Source organism: Cynoglossus semilaevis, chromosome 20, assembly GCF_000523025.1.
Source record: "Cynoglossus semilaevis isolate Cse_v1.0 chromosome 20, Cse_v1.0, whole genome shotgun sequence".
NCBI lineage: Eukaryota > Metazoa > Chordata > Actinopteri > Pleuronectiformes > Cynoglossidae > Cynoglossus > Cynoglossus semilaevis.
In genome coordinates, this window is record NC_024326.1 from 219,203 (window position 1) to 234,825 (window position 15,623).

Genomic DNA, 15,623 nt, shown 5'->3' on the forward strand with positions numbered 1-15,623 from the left:
ATCGTACAGATTTCATAACTAAAATAAAAGAATAATTTCACTTAGTTTGCTCTGTTTATAAAAAACAACTAGTGGCCGATTGGATGTATGCCTCGTCCTTTTTTTGTATCAAGTAATGTAATGTAACTAAGTAACTTTTACTCAAAGTATTTTTTTTTTACTTTTACTCATTGTAGTACATTTTAGATGGGTACTTTTACTTGAGTAGAATTGAAGCAAAGTAAAGATACTTTTACTTGATTACATTTTTTTTAGTACTTTTCCCACCTCTGCTGAAGGCCGTAGCCACTTATGCGTCTACAGCCATCGTGAACGCCTTCTTCGGCTCGACGGATAATTAACCTGACAAGCAGAATTTAAAGTGCGCAATAATTGGCTCTTTTCAGACTCTTTTCTTCTCATTCTAATTTTACAATAATTGGCTCTTATATAACAGACTCTTTTCTTCTCATTCTAATTTTCAAAGTCAGCTAAAACACACATACACACACACACACGCAGACAGACAACATTTTGTCCTCGAGCTAGTTAGGGAACCACCGCTGTAACTCAACAACGACAACACTTGTACGTAAGACGCCATGCAGGTTACGCGATACCTGCAAATAAAACCTTTTCACTCCGTTTCCGATCGGAACAGGACACTGACATCAAAGCACCTCTACACGGCCATCTCCTCCCCTAAACAGTCCGACGGACTCTCCGAATTCATCACGTTGGAGAGCCGCGCCCCCCCGTCGGCGCCCTCGCCCGCTCCCCAGCTGTCCCGATCGTCGCTCTCGTCGGTGTTCGACTCGTACTCCGACCCGATCCCCGACTCTCTGAACCGTAGGAGCTCCAGGGCTCCGAGCACCTGCTGCCCGAGCAGCGAGATCTCGTCCGGGCCTCCGTCGCTCGGGGTCTCCCCCAAGTCCCGGCCCTGCTCCTGGATGTCCGGAGCACGGGAGGAAAAACGGAAACGTTCGAAACGAACGCCGCCGCTGCTGCTGCCGCTTAGACTCAGAGGGCTGGAGTCTGGACCGGTGGTACCTGGGGAATAAGGCCCGGGCAGCGTGGAAACCCAGGGAGTGTCACTGATCTGGAGCTGAGATCGAGAAGCAACAGGGTCGATAGATGACGAAGGTGTGAGGGAGTTCTGCTGGGAGGGTCGGGCTCGGAAAGTGATCTCCAGGAGACTGTCCTGTGAGCCCACTGGAGAGAGAAAAAAAGACATTATTAGGATAAGATGAGGGGAAATCTGATGGTTTATCATTTCATTGGCAGAACGTGCTAATTGCAAAAAAAAGCGAGCAGCAGTGAACCTCCTGAGGAAGCGGCCAGGGGATAATAATTGCTTGGCACAGGTGGTTGAGAAGCTGAGGAATCTTTAGGAGGGTGAAAGATTCATTTGCAAATAAAAAATGATCTAATGTTTATTCTGGAAGACACGAAGCAAGTAGAGAAAGATATCGATTTTTTTTCTTTCCCCCCGCACTCACTGGACGTCAACCGGAGACTTTTTTTCTTTTTTTTTCCCCCCCGCACTCACTGGACGTCAACCGGCCTGAGGCTTTGAGCTCCAGCTCCTGTATCTGTTTGACCAGCAGGGAAATGTGTTGCAGCAGGTCGGTGTTCTGCTGCAGCAGCCTCTGCACTCGAGCTTGGGCTTCGTTGCGTGCGGACACCTCCACCGACAGCTGCTCCTGGAGCACATGGACCTGAAGAAGGACAAAGCAGCACCACGCGCAAGTACTTTTAGGCCACTCATGTCAAGTGTTATCAAGTGTTAACGTGTGACGTGGAATCGGCCTACCTGTGCCGCAGCTGCCAGTGCCTGCTGCTCCTGCTGCTGCAGCTGTTTGTGGAGCAGCTGGACCTCGTGCTCCGCGGAGGAGGGAGCATCTGCCGTCAACGGAGCTGTAACGCAGGCTCCGAGGATGGGAGACAGGCTGTCAGACACCTGCGGCCGACAGGAGAGAAACTGTGACTGTCACGTAGTTCTCAAAGTTTCACATAAACCGGCGATCGCTCATCTGGCTACGACAGGTGGTCGGTGAGGGAGAGGAAGAAAAAGTGCAGGGGAATAATGCAGTCACAATATGGGAATAATGTTTTCCCAGAATGCATTTTTCAATTCATTTTATGCCTCCAGGGAAGAGGACAAATATGTATATATACACATACACATATACATATATATACACATACATATACAGTATACATATATATATACATACATATATACATATACATACATATATACATATATACACATATATACACATATATACATACATATATACATACATATATGAAAATATATGTATATATATGTTTGAAAATATATACATATATATATATATACATATATGTCCCCACTCAATCAGTGGGGAACTGCAAAATGTGCTATATGTACTACGATATTACTGACAAAACCACAATTGAGACCCTCTGGATATTGAATACCATGAAGTGAAAGTTTTTGAATAATTCTGAGAGTATGTTTTGGCACAAACCACTAACTAAAATAAATATGATATAGGGTATGGTGAATCAACAAAATTCTTTTTTTTTTGTGAAGAACTGTCAGGCTATTCCTTAAATTACCCTGCCTTGCATCACCGTGTGTCATGAAACCGCGAGGCTGCCAACCTTCAAAATTCCCACCTCAAAGCGGCGGATTCACGGCGATGCAATTTTAACGAAGCGAGATCCTTGAATCGCGCCGCGCCGCGTGACAAACTGGAAATGATGGGAGTGCGCTACCTCCGCGGCGTTCCTGACGGCATCATCCTTCCTGCTCTTCTCAAGGTCTGACGAAGAGACGCAATCAATGCTCTCCTCCGTGGTGGCTTCAAGGTCAGTGTCCTCCGTCGGTGCAGACCTCTTCTTTCCTGTAAACACACACACGGAGCACTTATTTAGCTCTGTACAGTCAACAAGATGCTGTGTCTAGAGGCGGTGAAGGCAGCTGCAGCGATCTTAGCTAAAGATCATAAAGATTACCTATGAATAAATATACATATATAGAGATAAATACTATAGAAAAATATTCATATTTATTGAAAAAAAAAAGATCCTGAACATAAGGGCTGGATTAAACCCTCTAGTGCATTGTTTCCCAAAGGCTGGGTCGCGACCCTCAGGTGGGTTTTTTTTTGGGTCGTCTCGCATCATGTTTCCTAGGAGTTTACGAATAATGTCTATTGACTTGGGTCGCGAATGTTTGTGACTTTTAACATATGGGTCCCTGGAAAATAAGTTTAGGAAACACTGTCCTAGCGAGCCGGTTTTGGCCCGCGGACCATATGTTTGCCAGCCCTGTCTTAGTTGAACTGTTTTCTGCACAATTCCCTCCAACCTATCAGCAGTCAAAGTGAACCACAGAAAGGTCTACCGTTTGCGTAATGACAGCTTGTCGTCGGATGTTAGCGCGTGTGCGCAGAAAAGACAAAGAGCAGGTTTGTGTGTGTGTGTGTTGCTAACCCGACGGAGCCTCCGACTGTTCGTCCTTTCCGTCCTCCTCGTCCTTTTCGTCGTCTTTCTGCTGCAGAGTCAGCTGGTGACACACGTCGAACGCCTGACCCACCGTCCTCACAATCCTCACGGCCTGAGACTGGACGGGTTGAATACAGGTTGGTTATTTATTTATTGCAAATATTTTTTTCTTTGTTCGTCAATGCGTGACAGGCAGAACAATTCAATCCTCTTCCACTAGGTGGCAGCAGATGGTTATAAAATCTAAGAAAAGATAATCAGAGCTGTTGAAGAAGATCTTTGTCAGTCCCTTTCTTCAATTCCTGCCGGTATATCAGTGTTGTCTTCAACTAAACGGGAGTACATTTTTAGTACATTTAAACTGGAATATTATTATATTTCATCACATATACTTTTTGTGAGATTTTTGTTTGGTAGGGTGCTGCGGTGTTCCTGATGATGTATACGTGCAAAAATATATTTTTATTCAAAAATACGCTTATTTCTCTTATCTTTCTAAGAAAATGCGTGAACATTTTGTCGCCTATGGTTAACAATAGCTTTCCTGCTTTCATTCTTTGTCTTTGTTTTGCAGAGTTTGCTGAGTCTTTATTCCTCACGTTCTCATTTTCATTAAAGTTTGCCTTTAATATTTAATACAGCTATCAGCCTCCTGGAACATTAACCGATCTGTGGGCGCCTGAGTCAATATCTCAGAGTTGCTGATGCTTCAGTGTACTCCATCATAACAAATGGGAAAAGGGGAAAACCAAGAACAGTTATGAAATTGATTCTTTTCCCTCAACCTCTCCACACCTTAATCTTGCGTGAAAATGTCAAGTAAAAAAGAAAAAAAATCCCTGATGGGCTACAAGGAGCAATGATAAAAAAAAAAAAAATCCTCTAGAGTGCCCTCTAGTGGCTGTCAGTGTGAAAATAACGAACGTGAAATTATATATTTTAAAATATAAGTCGCAAACCCAGCCAAAGGATGAAAAGAAGGGCGACTTATGGTCCGGAAAATACGGTATCTGTATATTAAAAATATAATTATTTAATGAAATATCAATTGAGAAAACGTCATGAAGTGTTTGCGTATTTTTTTTAACATTCAAAATTCATCAGGCGGGCCGGATTAAACCTCCTAGAGGGCTGATTTTGGCCCACGAGCCATATGTCTGACAACCCCGTTTTAGCAAAAAAAAACAGTACATCCAATCAGCAAGTTGTTCCAGTAAACAACAGGCCACCCTGCATCCACTGACCTATCAGTGACCGCCAAATAGTGCTTTTCAGAAATGAAGTTGGCGAGACACAGAGGGAAGAAAAAAAACAGACAGGCTACACAGTACACACTGATACACAGCTCTGCAGTAAAATCCTCAAAAGTACATCAGCATCGTCACCTCGTACTCAGATTAGTCATTCTTTTTTTTTCGTATATTTTTTTTCATGAAACAGAAACCTACCTTCCTCTTGGACTTGAACACGTAACAGCGGAACACGTTGTTCTGTCCATCTCTCGCTATGTAACTGAAGATCTTCAGGTCTTGAGCGTCATGTGAGACGTAGAAAATCCTGCGGAGGGAAAAAATGATGATTTCACAAATGTGCCTTTTTGTTCTTCCAAGACCCTTAACTAGTGATTAAAAACTTCGGAATCTCTGGATTTCTTACCTGTAGATTGGATCCTCTGCCACCAAGAAGGTACTTTCATCCCACGAACTTCCTTTTCTCTGACCCAACAAAAGAGAAAAAAAAAAAAAATCCTCCGTGATGTGAGTGAAGCGTCGGCGGAAATGCGAAAACGTTCCGTGTAGCCTGTAACACTGACCTTCTTTTTCTTGCGTAAAAGCACTTTGATGTAATCAGTGGACACCACGATGTTGACTTTCTTTTTCTTGATGTTCTTCAGCTTGAATTCGTACTGTCAAAGGAAGAATAACCGTCACGTAAAATACGTAGCTGCCAACCGATATTATCGGCCGATATTAGCTTAATTACGCAATATCGCTATGAATCGATTTTTGGTTTTTTCTTCCCATAATGATAACCCGATAGCGGGCGCTATCAATGCTTGGGTTTCGCCCAGATGATGTGACCTAAAGAACAAATTTCGCAACTACATCTTCACGCGGGAGACATCTTTGCTTACGTTGTATCCTATGCAACGGATCGCGCTACATTCGCTACATTGCCCTTCATTATGGCTCCCCGGCGTAAGTCAGATGTTAGCACTGTGTTAGCGTAGCTGAGTGACATAGAGTCAGGTATGTTTACTACTTTATAGGTACATTTGTGACCAGATGATCTGGCAGAAATACAGAAATGCAGCCCCCAAACCATGACGGAGCCTCCCACAACCATGTAATTTCACGTGTTAATAAATAGGCTTGTTTGCCTGGTAAAAAAAAACTGAAATTATTTGGAGATAAAAATCAAAACAAAACAAAAAAAAATCACACAAATGCAGGGCAAGAGTAAATCAATATCCCGACACTGTGCACAAATCTTTCGGATTAAGATCTTAGGTCGGGGCTGAACCTCGAGTGACACAGTCACTTGGGATGTTAGATTAGATCCCAGAGCTGATAAAAAGCTAAATCCGTCTCTGCGACGTGCTTTCTGTCCAAGACCACACCGCCGACCGGGGAGGGTTAATGAAAAGATGTTGCAGTGCTGTATTTCCAAACGCGGCGGTTGGCCTTGAAAAATTACAAGGAGGCTATAGGTTGGTCTAATAGGATGACAAATATAAAGCCGCGTGCTGTGTCACTCCCCGGGTCATAAAGTACACGGTGCCTTATGAATCCTGCTGTGATTTAAACCACTGCTGACAGCACCAGAGAATCTGCCCAGAGTGTGGTTTTCAGCCAGGACCGGTGATTTATGCAGGAGGACGAAGAGCAGGAGGAGGAGGAGGAGGAGGAGGTGGAGGAGAGCAAGACATCTTATGAGAAAAGTACACAAGGTGAAAAGAACAAACAAGAGAGAGGGACCAGGAGAGGGAGAGAGAGAAAACGTCTTACTCTAATCCTCCTCATCGCGGCGACTATCTCCATCCGACTCCCAGGACGTCCCACCTCCAGACTGCCGATGTACTGCGAAATGCGAGAGAGGTTAAAGTCGATGCGATGTCGTCGTACGAATTTGTCATCTGCAGATTCAGCTAAATAATCACAGGTGTCGAACATACGGCCCGCGGGCCAAAATCGGCCCGCCGGGGCGTTCAATCCGGCCCGCTTGATGAATTACGAAAGTGAAAAAAAAATAGAAAAATGCACAAACACCTCCTGTTGACGATGTTTCGTCAAATTATATTTATTTATTTATATGAAGGTTTTCTAATAAATGTGAACTTAATTGCAGGAAAACAAAGGAGAAATACTTAATTATGTTATGATCGTACTGGTCCGGCCCACTTGACATGACCCCTGACCCAAAATGAGTTGTACTAAATTATCTAATATTTTTTCTTCTACTGCTCTATACTGTAAAGGTCAGTGGTTCTCAAACTGTGGTACGAGTGCTCTCTAGTGGTACGCGGGGAAAATTCATATTTTCACATAAGTATGCATCTAGAAGCTTTTTGTTTTGTTTTGTTTTTATTTATTTTTTGTTAATTTTTTTTTTTTTAAACTGTTCCCCTTTATACAAAGGTTACCCCATAGAGGGCGCAGTTCCATTGAATGAATGAATGAAACATAACACAACATAACATGTCCAAAGCTGTAAAGAGACTGGCAAAAAAAAAAAAAAAAAAATTAGGTGAAGGCGTTGTAAATGATCGTGCATCGTATCGTATTTGCAGATCGAGGAAAAACGCTACGAGGTTATTTAAAGTTGACTGAACTCGGATACGTTCAGTGCACGGTGCGAATGAATGGAAGTCTCCACCGAGGTTCCTACCTTCGCCTCGAAGGAGACCCCGTGTTTGAACACCTCCTCGTTGTGCATGGGGATCCTCAGATCGTGCACGTCGTCCACCAAATTGTACTTGGTAACGCCCGGCATCGCTCCAACGACGGTTCTTCTTCTTCTTCTTCTTCTCAGTTGTTGCTGGTTTTACCGTGTCTTACCCCAGCACCGACACGGAGCTGCAGACGACAACAACAAACGCGTCCATCTCCTGCACCGCCGCTTCCGCTGCTCCCTCGCGCACCGTCAACGGTGAGACGCGTCACTCCGCAGGGTCATCCGGGTGGACGCGCTCCGGGTCGAGACGGATCGATTGTGTGGTCTCTCTGTGTGTGTGTGAGGCGGGTGGACGGCTTTGGGGGGGAGATCTGTGTGCGCGCGCTCACCACGCTCGTTACTTCACGGTGCGAGCTGACGCGGTCCCGATGACGCACGACGGGTGTTTCTGGAGACGCACAATATATTTATTGATTAATTGATTGATGGCTCAGAGTGTGAGGTCATCAAAGAGAAACAGAGACTTGGTTATTTATAAAAAAATAAATAAAAAAAACATTTAAATGAGTGGAGGAGGAGGAGGATGCAGCAGCAGCTCCACCTGTCGTGTGGGTGTCGTGTGACATCTAGTGGCTTCACAGGGAACAAGCTGCTGAGCTTTCCTGTGGACTACTATTTACATTATGTGTATGTATATATGTATGTATAAATATATCATAATATATTGTACAATCATAACCTAATTAAGTAGCAATAACACTAAATCATTTTTTTTCAAATTTTTTCATGCATTAATGTATTAGATAATATATGTAATTATTATATTATTATGTATATTCCGTGAAATATAATTTTACAAAAAATATCCTAAACGTGCTTTTTTTTGCTTTTTTATTTTCAAAATTCATCAAGCGGGCCGGATTGAACAACCTAGCGGGCCGGTTTTGGCCCGCGTGCCGTATATTTGACACCCCTGCATTAATCTGATTAATCTAACAATCAACGTATGATGCAAATTTAACTTGCACTCTATATTCGCCTTCCTTTCACTTATTACTGCTCTAACAGTTGGGTACAGATGCACAGAGCTGCCACTAGGAGGTGCGCGAGATAAAAATGTGATGGCAGTTTTGTTTTTGTTTTTTTTTTTCACATTAAAAACATGTGTGTTCTGGTCATTTAAGCATGATTAAACAGGCTGCCCTTGTAAGGCAGTCTGTTGCAGGTTTGTTTTTTTTTTCTTCTTCTTCGAAGGAAGAACAACAATTTAGTTTTGTTAAGCACACGTTTCCCAGGAACAATTTGTTCTCTGGAAATCACAGAGATATTGTAATATCCAATGTGTGTTTAACGTCTGGCCTGGTGCGTCCAGTTCCTGCTTCCCTACCGTTTTCACAGGCATTTGCCAACCTGGTTCAAGCTGCGAGAGTGGCTGTTGACACCGTTTTCAGATGTTTACACAGCAATGGCTTCTATTGGAAAAAAAAAAAACGTCAGTAGTCGTGTACAGTGAGTACAGGCTCCAAGTGTTCTCAATGATGCGTCGATAATGACTCGTTTTTGCCATGTTTTCGCCCGGTTGTTATTAATGAGCCCAGGTTAAAGCACGGATGCCAAACATACGGCCCGCGGACCAAAACCGGCCCGCCGGAGGGTTTATTCCGGCCCGTTTGATTAATTCTGACATCATGTCAAATGATATTTCATTAAATGTGAACGAGGGTTTATTCCGGCCCATTTGATTAATTCTGACATCATGTCCGTGATGTTTTTTTTTCAAATGATATTTCATTAAATGTGAATATTTATACTTCTTTGCATCAAAACATGGTATTTTGGAGCTTTTTAATCGACATTTAGTGCTAATTTAGCGCTAAGCTAGCAACGTGCGTGGTTGATGGCTGCCCGGTTCAACTCTCCATGAACTGGTCCATCCGAACATCTTCAAGTTCCCTTCAAAGGACTTCATAAACCTCGTTAAATCCGAGGCTGTTTATCGTGCGCTCCATTTGCATCTGATTAATGTCCCGGTTCTTTTCAAGTTCACTATTTTCTCACCAACATTTCAGTCAAACTCCACTTACATTCTATAGTTTTGGGAACAAATAAACAAAACATAAAAAGTGATATATTTGTGATATATTGTTTTGTTTTTTTTCTCCCCTTTTCTAACCCTTATTCAACAAACGTGATAAAAACGCTTGATTAATTTATAAAAATATATTTTTTTTTTCTAATGACGCAAGATGTATAAACGTTACTACTAGATGATGTTTTGATAAATAACTCTTTGGAATTTACTGTTTTATCCGGATAAAAAATATTGCATATTTGATGTGACATTATAATTTTATAATTTTTATTGAACACATATAAACATTAAAAAATATATATTATTATTGCAATATTACAATAGAATTAATTTGTGAGTTAATCAGAAGAGGTTTTTTACAGAAAAAAATATTATTAAAAAAAAATAAAAATTTTGATCAAGGATGGCGCGGTGTCAGTTCTGGATCCGATTTTTTTTTGTGTGTGTTTTCATTGAAAGTCAACACAGAGTCGAGCCGTGCATTAGTGAAACCACTGAGTCATTCCGTTGGGTAAACGCCGTCGTGTTTAGCCGATAAACTCCAGGAATGAATGTAGACTGACACTAAGAGTGGGCCAAGAACAAGTCCAGGGTGTTTCCCATTTTATTTATAACAATAACATTCACTATTTATAACTTCGTCCCCGGCTGATACTGTTTTTAACCTCCGAGAAAGCAGAAAAACAAAAAACAGGAAGAACAACCTCAACGTCAACGGCAACGTCAACGAAGGAAAAAAGGATGTATAAATACTAAAGAAAAAAAAATGTATTTATGCTGATGATGATGTAGTGATTCAAGCATTAAAAACGAGTGAAAACGAGTTTCCTTTTCAATGTGGAATTTGAATTCTTTGTTTCCGTATTTGAGGAAGACGGCGGCGCTCAGCCCCGGGGCCTGTTACCTCGGTAACCTGGTCACCTTGGCAACATCTCTTTGTTAATACACCACTCAAATCGAGTTGAACTCCATATCACAATGTCACCTGTCATTAAAGACGGATCCGTGATTCACAGACGCTCAGCGTCAATCGCACACAAACCCACTCCAGGGCTAACGCCTCTTCCACGAAAGTCATCCAGGTGTGGGTCGTGCTGGCGCTGACACATAATCCTGCATGGTTTCAGGAGAGTATGAAGTCACTTGATCAAACAGAGGATTTCGCAATGTTTTTTTCTAATGTCCTGAGTCTAAGGCCTGCAGTAAGACTTGGAGAAGGTTGTGTTTAGTTTTTCACTTTTTATAAAAAAAAAAAAAAAAAATCGTGAACGCGTTTTTAGCAGCTGGCAATTTACTCTATCTACATATTTGGAGGTTAATCCTAATAGCTAGAATCCAGCTATTTGTTTTGCTATGAATTATCGCTAACTTATAGCTAACGCTAAAATTGCTAAAAAGCTACACTAAAAGATTTATCCCAAGGTTGTGAAACTCATCTTGGTTCGGGGGACACATACGGCCTGATTAGGCGTCAAGTGGGACGGACCGGTACAATCATAACATAATTATAAATAAATAACAATAAGAAAATGGTTTATTCCCCCCGTTGTTTTCCTGCGGTAGAAGTATATTAGAAAATATTCATATTTAATGAAATATATTTTGACGTGAAGTGCGAATTTCTTCACTTCTTAAAATTAATCAAGCGGACCGGATTGAACCCCTTAGTGGACTGGTTTTGGGCCACGGGCCGTATGTTTGACACCCCTGATTTACTATATATTATATATTATATTATATATATATACTACAGTTTCTTTGCCATTCAAACTCATTTTTAAAAATGAGCACAAATATTGTATGTTACACTACGCTGGACGCGAGATTAAAAATTCTTGTTTCTTCACAAGGTTCAGGAGAATCATTACTCATCACTAGTGGGGGGGGAAATATGTGTGGCGTAGGCTGTTGTTTCCCTCCGCTGTGACAGTGCCTTTAATGAATTTGCCCTCAGCTCTTTAGAGGCCCAGGGTTTAGTCAGGAGACGGTTGCTACGTGAAGGAACGCGTGGGCAGAGATGAGCTGCGATGATGACGGACTGAATCAGAAGGGAAAAGGTTTGCGGAGCGATCGGACGGATCTGCTGCCGCCGTGGCTCAAAGGCTGAGTGGAGGCTGAGGCGGTAAACAAAGACACCCATGGAGGTTCGTCGTCGCCATAGAAACTGACCTCGAACCCAGACGTTCCTCGGAATAATTTCACACACCTTTGTTCTGTGGCTTTTTTTTTTTTTTCCGAAGAAATTTAATCTTACATTTTAAGCCGTGAAATTTAATATAATTTTATATTAAGAATATGACGTGTTTCAAAATGATCAAGCGGGCCGTATTGAACGCTCGCGCGGGCAGGTTTTGGCCCGCGGGCCCTATGTTTGACACCCTTACTTTAAGCAATTTTTAAAATTTTTTTTTTTAAGAAATACAAATGTGAGACAATTCCCATTAGTTAGCATGCAAAGACGTTAAAGTACATTAGAAAATATATCTATTTAATAAAACAAACCGTACATGGAGCGTTTGTCAAAATTCATCCAGCGGGCCGGATTGAACAACCGAGCGGGCCACTTTTGGCCCACGGGCCTTATGTTTGACACCCCTCTGAATGTACTGAATACTAAAGCCTTCGAGATTCTTTCAGATTTTTTACGTGATACCGGACGGGGACAGGGATTGGTCAGCGGCAGTGTGAGCAGACACTCCACATGCCTTCCACTGCCTGCCCCTGGAATTGAACCCTTCACCTACGTGTGAAGTGGAAGGAGTGAGTTTGCAGCTTAAGTCGCAAGTGTGATTTTTCCATGTGGGAAAAAAAAAAATGAACGTCTCCATTTGAGTTTGAGGTAAAAACTTTTATTCACTTCGTCCCCCACCCCCCGCCCCCACCCGTCGGTACAGTACTTCAGATTAACACGTAGAAAACGGAACATTCAGGTAGTAAAAATTCACTTCATAAATAAATAAATAAATAAACAGCTATGCCGTGGACATGTCTTCCAGTGGTAGTTTTGGTTGTTGGTGTGTGTGTGTGTGTGTGTCATTTCTCGAGTTCATGTTCAAGTACGCCTCCTTCGGCTCTTGTCCAGCGTCGAGCTCGGACTCTCGCCAGTGCTTGACTCTGCGACGTCGACGACGCCTTCACGCGAAACCCCCCTTGGATCGAGACATCGACGGCGCCGCGACCTTCTTCGGTCTCGGGCCGTTGCGTCCGATGCCTTCGAGGAGCGTGGTTGGATCCGAGGAGTCCCGGGGGCCCCCTACGGTTCTTATCCCGTCTTGGACTTTCTGCAGAGCTCCAGATACGTGGAGGACTTGAGGAAGCGAGGGTAGCAGTCCTTCTCCATCAGGGCGTAGATTTTGGACTGGGCCAGGTCGAAGGACGACCGGCTGGGGTTCTCCAGCAGCTCCTTGGTGATGGCTTTTGTCGCGTGGTCCAGATTGACCTGGGGAGGAACAGAAGACGTGAACATCGGGACAACAACGGTGTGGACAACTGTACAAAGCTAACAGGACAAATGTCTTCACGCTTTGTCGCGAATCATTTACCTCTCTGGGCGCCTCCGCTCCGATGAACTCATCATAGATTTTCTTCGCCTTCGTGGACAGCTTTGAAGGTTTGGTTGCTCGGTAGTCCTCGCAAGCCAGGTAGAAGGCAATGTTTTCCTCGCTGAATTCCGACACGAGGAACACTCTGAATAAGCACAGCCCACCTAGAGACAGAAGCGGGAGACGGGAGTCAGTACCTTCTCAGCTCCCAGACACGTATGTTTTCACACACACGAGTCCTACTTACTTTGGCTGGACAGCAGCTTTTCAAAGGACTCTTTCCATTCGGGAGGATTGTCGCAGTTCAACCTGCAGAATTTGAAAAACAACCGTCAGTTTCCTGTTTTGGGGATTTGATTTCTTCAGAAAACGCAGAATGAATGGTGGGGTTTTGTGTCACCTGGGTTTGTCGCACCTCTTGAACTGCCCCGTGCCGGTGATGTGATCCGACTTCAGGAGCAAACTTCCGATGAGAGCTTTCAGCTCCTTTGCCCTGTGCAGATTAAAGAAGGAAATGTTACCAGAGCTGTCGCAAATAAGTCACATAAACACATCTTTGCGGCGTTCGTGTTTGGAGTCTCACCTCTCCAGGCAGGTGATCGGAAGTGCTTCCAGTCCTCTGCACATGGTGAATATTCCCAGAGGGCTCCTTCCTGAAGTATCAGTCACAGAGCTCTGTTCTTAGCCTCAGCTTGGTCTGCCCTTCTCCGCACGGAGAGGGACACTTTATAGCGCAGCCCACACTGTGATGTCACATCTCCCGGCCAATGGGCTTCGTCGAGTGGGAGGATGAAGAAACACCTCGGCGGACTTTTTCCACACAACTTCCTGACTACTGGCGAATTCATCCTGCATGAGACTTGCAGTGACCGTTAATTCCCACTGGCCAAAAGAGCTTTGGGAGACGGAGTGTGAGTGAGTGAGTGAGTGTGTGTGAGTGAGTGAGACAAGAAAATAACCTAATTGCGGGCTTTTGTCAAACGTATTATATTTAATGGAGAGTGATTTCATTCCTCATGTATCCAACGTCACAATGACCCACATCAGTTATATGACAGTGAAATATAAATGAATATTTTTATATTGCACTGAATATGGATTACAAAAGACACATTTATTACTATTATGGTATTATTACATCGCTGGCTAGAATTAACAGGGATTTGAAAATAGAATAACATAAATATATATGTACATATATATTGAGAATATATATATGCATATATACAGCTATAATATATACGTATGGATACATATACATATATATACGTACTGTTTATACTCATACATGTATGTACATATATACATATATTTAAATATATACACACATATATGTACGTATATGTATTTACACACATATACAGTGCGTTAGCGATAATAGAATGATAGACAATGAATGAAAAGTGGAAGGTTATTCACTGAACGGACGATGCAGTTCAATATTTACCGAATACTAAATATAATATGTCTTTTATATAGAATATGTCTTTTGTAAAATGTTTAGAAAATATTATTTATACAAATATATATTCTTGGTAATTCTGTTTCTGATACTGTAACAGTAATGGATGACGCGACGTGGTTTCTAACATCATCAAGAAGCGCTACTACCTGTCTAGACCGCCATTGTTGACACTGTAAACTGCCTTATGGTGAAAAAAATTAAAATACTATTGTTTATAGATGGATGAAGTCCAAATATAGCCTTTTAAAGAGAGAGAGAGAGAGAGAGCGTTCCCATTGTTAGTCTGAGCTGGGAGGTTCATTTTTCACTCATTAGACACGGAGGAAGTCTATTTAAAGCGCAGGAACAGCTTCCTCTGCTGGAAGCCTGGTGACCTGGCGCTTTCCAGCGAACTCACTGCATTGTCTGATATGCTTGACTGGGCTCACTGGCCACGCCGACAGAGGAGGCTCTTACCAGGAAGTAGGAGCCTCCTTCGTCAGGGAGTGTTTTTTGCTAGGCCTCCTGGTGTAGTGTAGTGGAGCTGTTGGGAAGAGGCAGCTGCAAGGCTTCACTTGAATCAGTGTTTTAAAGCAAGAGAATAATGGAATCTAAATGACGAAGAGAGATGAGGGGAGGGGGAAATGTGATGTAATTATCTGATGAAAACATAGATGTGATTTGATTGGATAGGACAGATAGACAGGAGAGATAGGAGAGTCAGTACCAATAGATGAAATGCATCATATGTAAAAAAAAAAAAATGCGGGTAAAATGCGATGAAAGAAGCGATGCAACATAGTAAAAAAAAAAATCGGACTTTTCATGAGGCAAAATTGACGTTTTAAAATGTAACAATGCGATCATTTTGTACAGGACAATGAAGTGGAGAAAAGGTGAGAAGATTTATTATATTATAAGGCAGATGATGTAGGATTAAAGATTAAAGAAAAGTAAATTGACACAAATTATTGCACCATAAAAAAAAAATCAAATGATCAAAATAACACCATGTCATTAGTCAGGATCTGTAATGATTTCTATTTGGAGTTGCTGTTAAAGCCTAGCCCACTAACCCAGACAGTTACTGCCATTGTCAGCTCTCCTCTTCACCTCCCGGTGTATGGCTGTCATTTAGCAATGCTAATGTGGATTGATGTTACGCAACCTAACG

At 42.5% G+C, this 15,623-nt stretch overlaps 2 protein-coding genes across 2 annotated transcripts; both read right to left on the reverse strand.

The window, feature by feature from the left end:
* Positions 1-417: 417 nt before the first annotated feature.
* Positions 418-7,780, reverse strand: LOC103395810 (carboxyl-terminal PDZ ligand of neuronal nitric oxide synthase protein). Its single transcript, XM_008333604.3, has 10 exons — positions 7,366-7,780; positions 6,486-6,557; positions 5,291-5,383; positions 5,134-5,192; positions 4,926-5,034; positions 3,466-3,595; positions 2,746-2,873; positions 1,793-1,939; positions 1,529-1,697; positions 418-1,191 (listed from the first exon to the last, which is right to left on the reverse strand). The coding sequence occupies exons 1-10, from the start codon at positions 7,468-7,470 to the stop codon at positions 662-664; spliced, it is 1,542 nt and encodes a 513-aa protein (XP_008331826.1). The 5' UTR covers positions 7,471-7,780; the 3' UTR covers positions 418-661.
* A 4,539-nt stretch (positions 7,781-12,319) lies between these two features.
* Positions 12,320-13,726, reverse strand: rgs5b (regulator of G protein signaling 5b). The gene is made up of 5 exons (XM_008333605.3): positions 13,589-13,726; positions 13,406-13,498; positions 13,253-13,314; positions 13,006-13,169; positions 12,320-12,902 (listed from the first exon to the last, which is right to left on the reverse strand). Exons 1-5 carry the CDS (start codon positions 13,630-13,632, stop codon positions 12,726-12,728), a joined length of 540 nt encoding a protein of 179 aa, XP_008331827.1. The 5' UTR covers positions 13,633-13,726; the 3' UTR covers positions 12,320-12,725.
* Between the last annotated feature and the right edge of the window lie 1,897 nt (positions 13,727-15,623).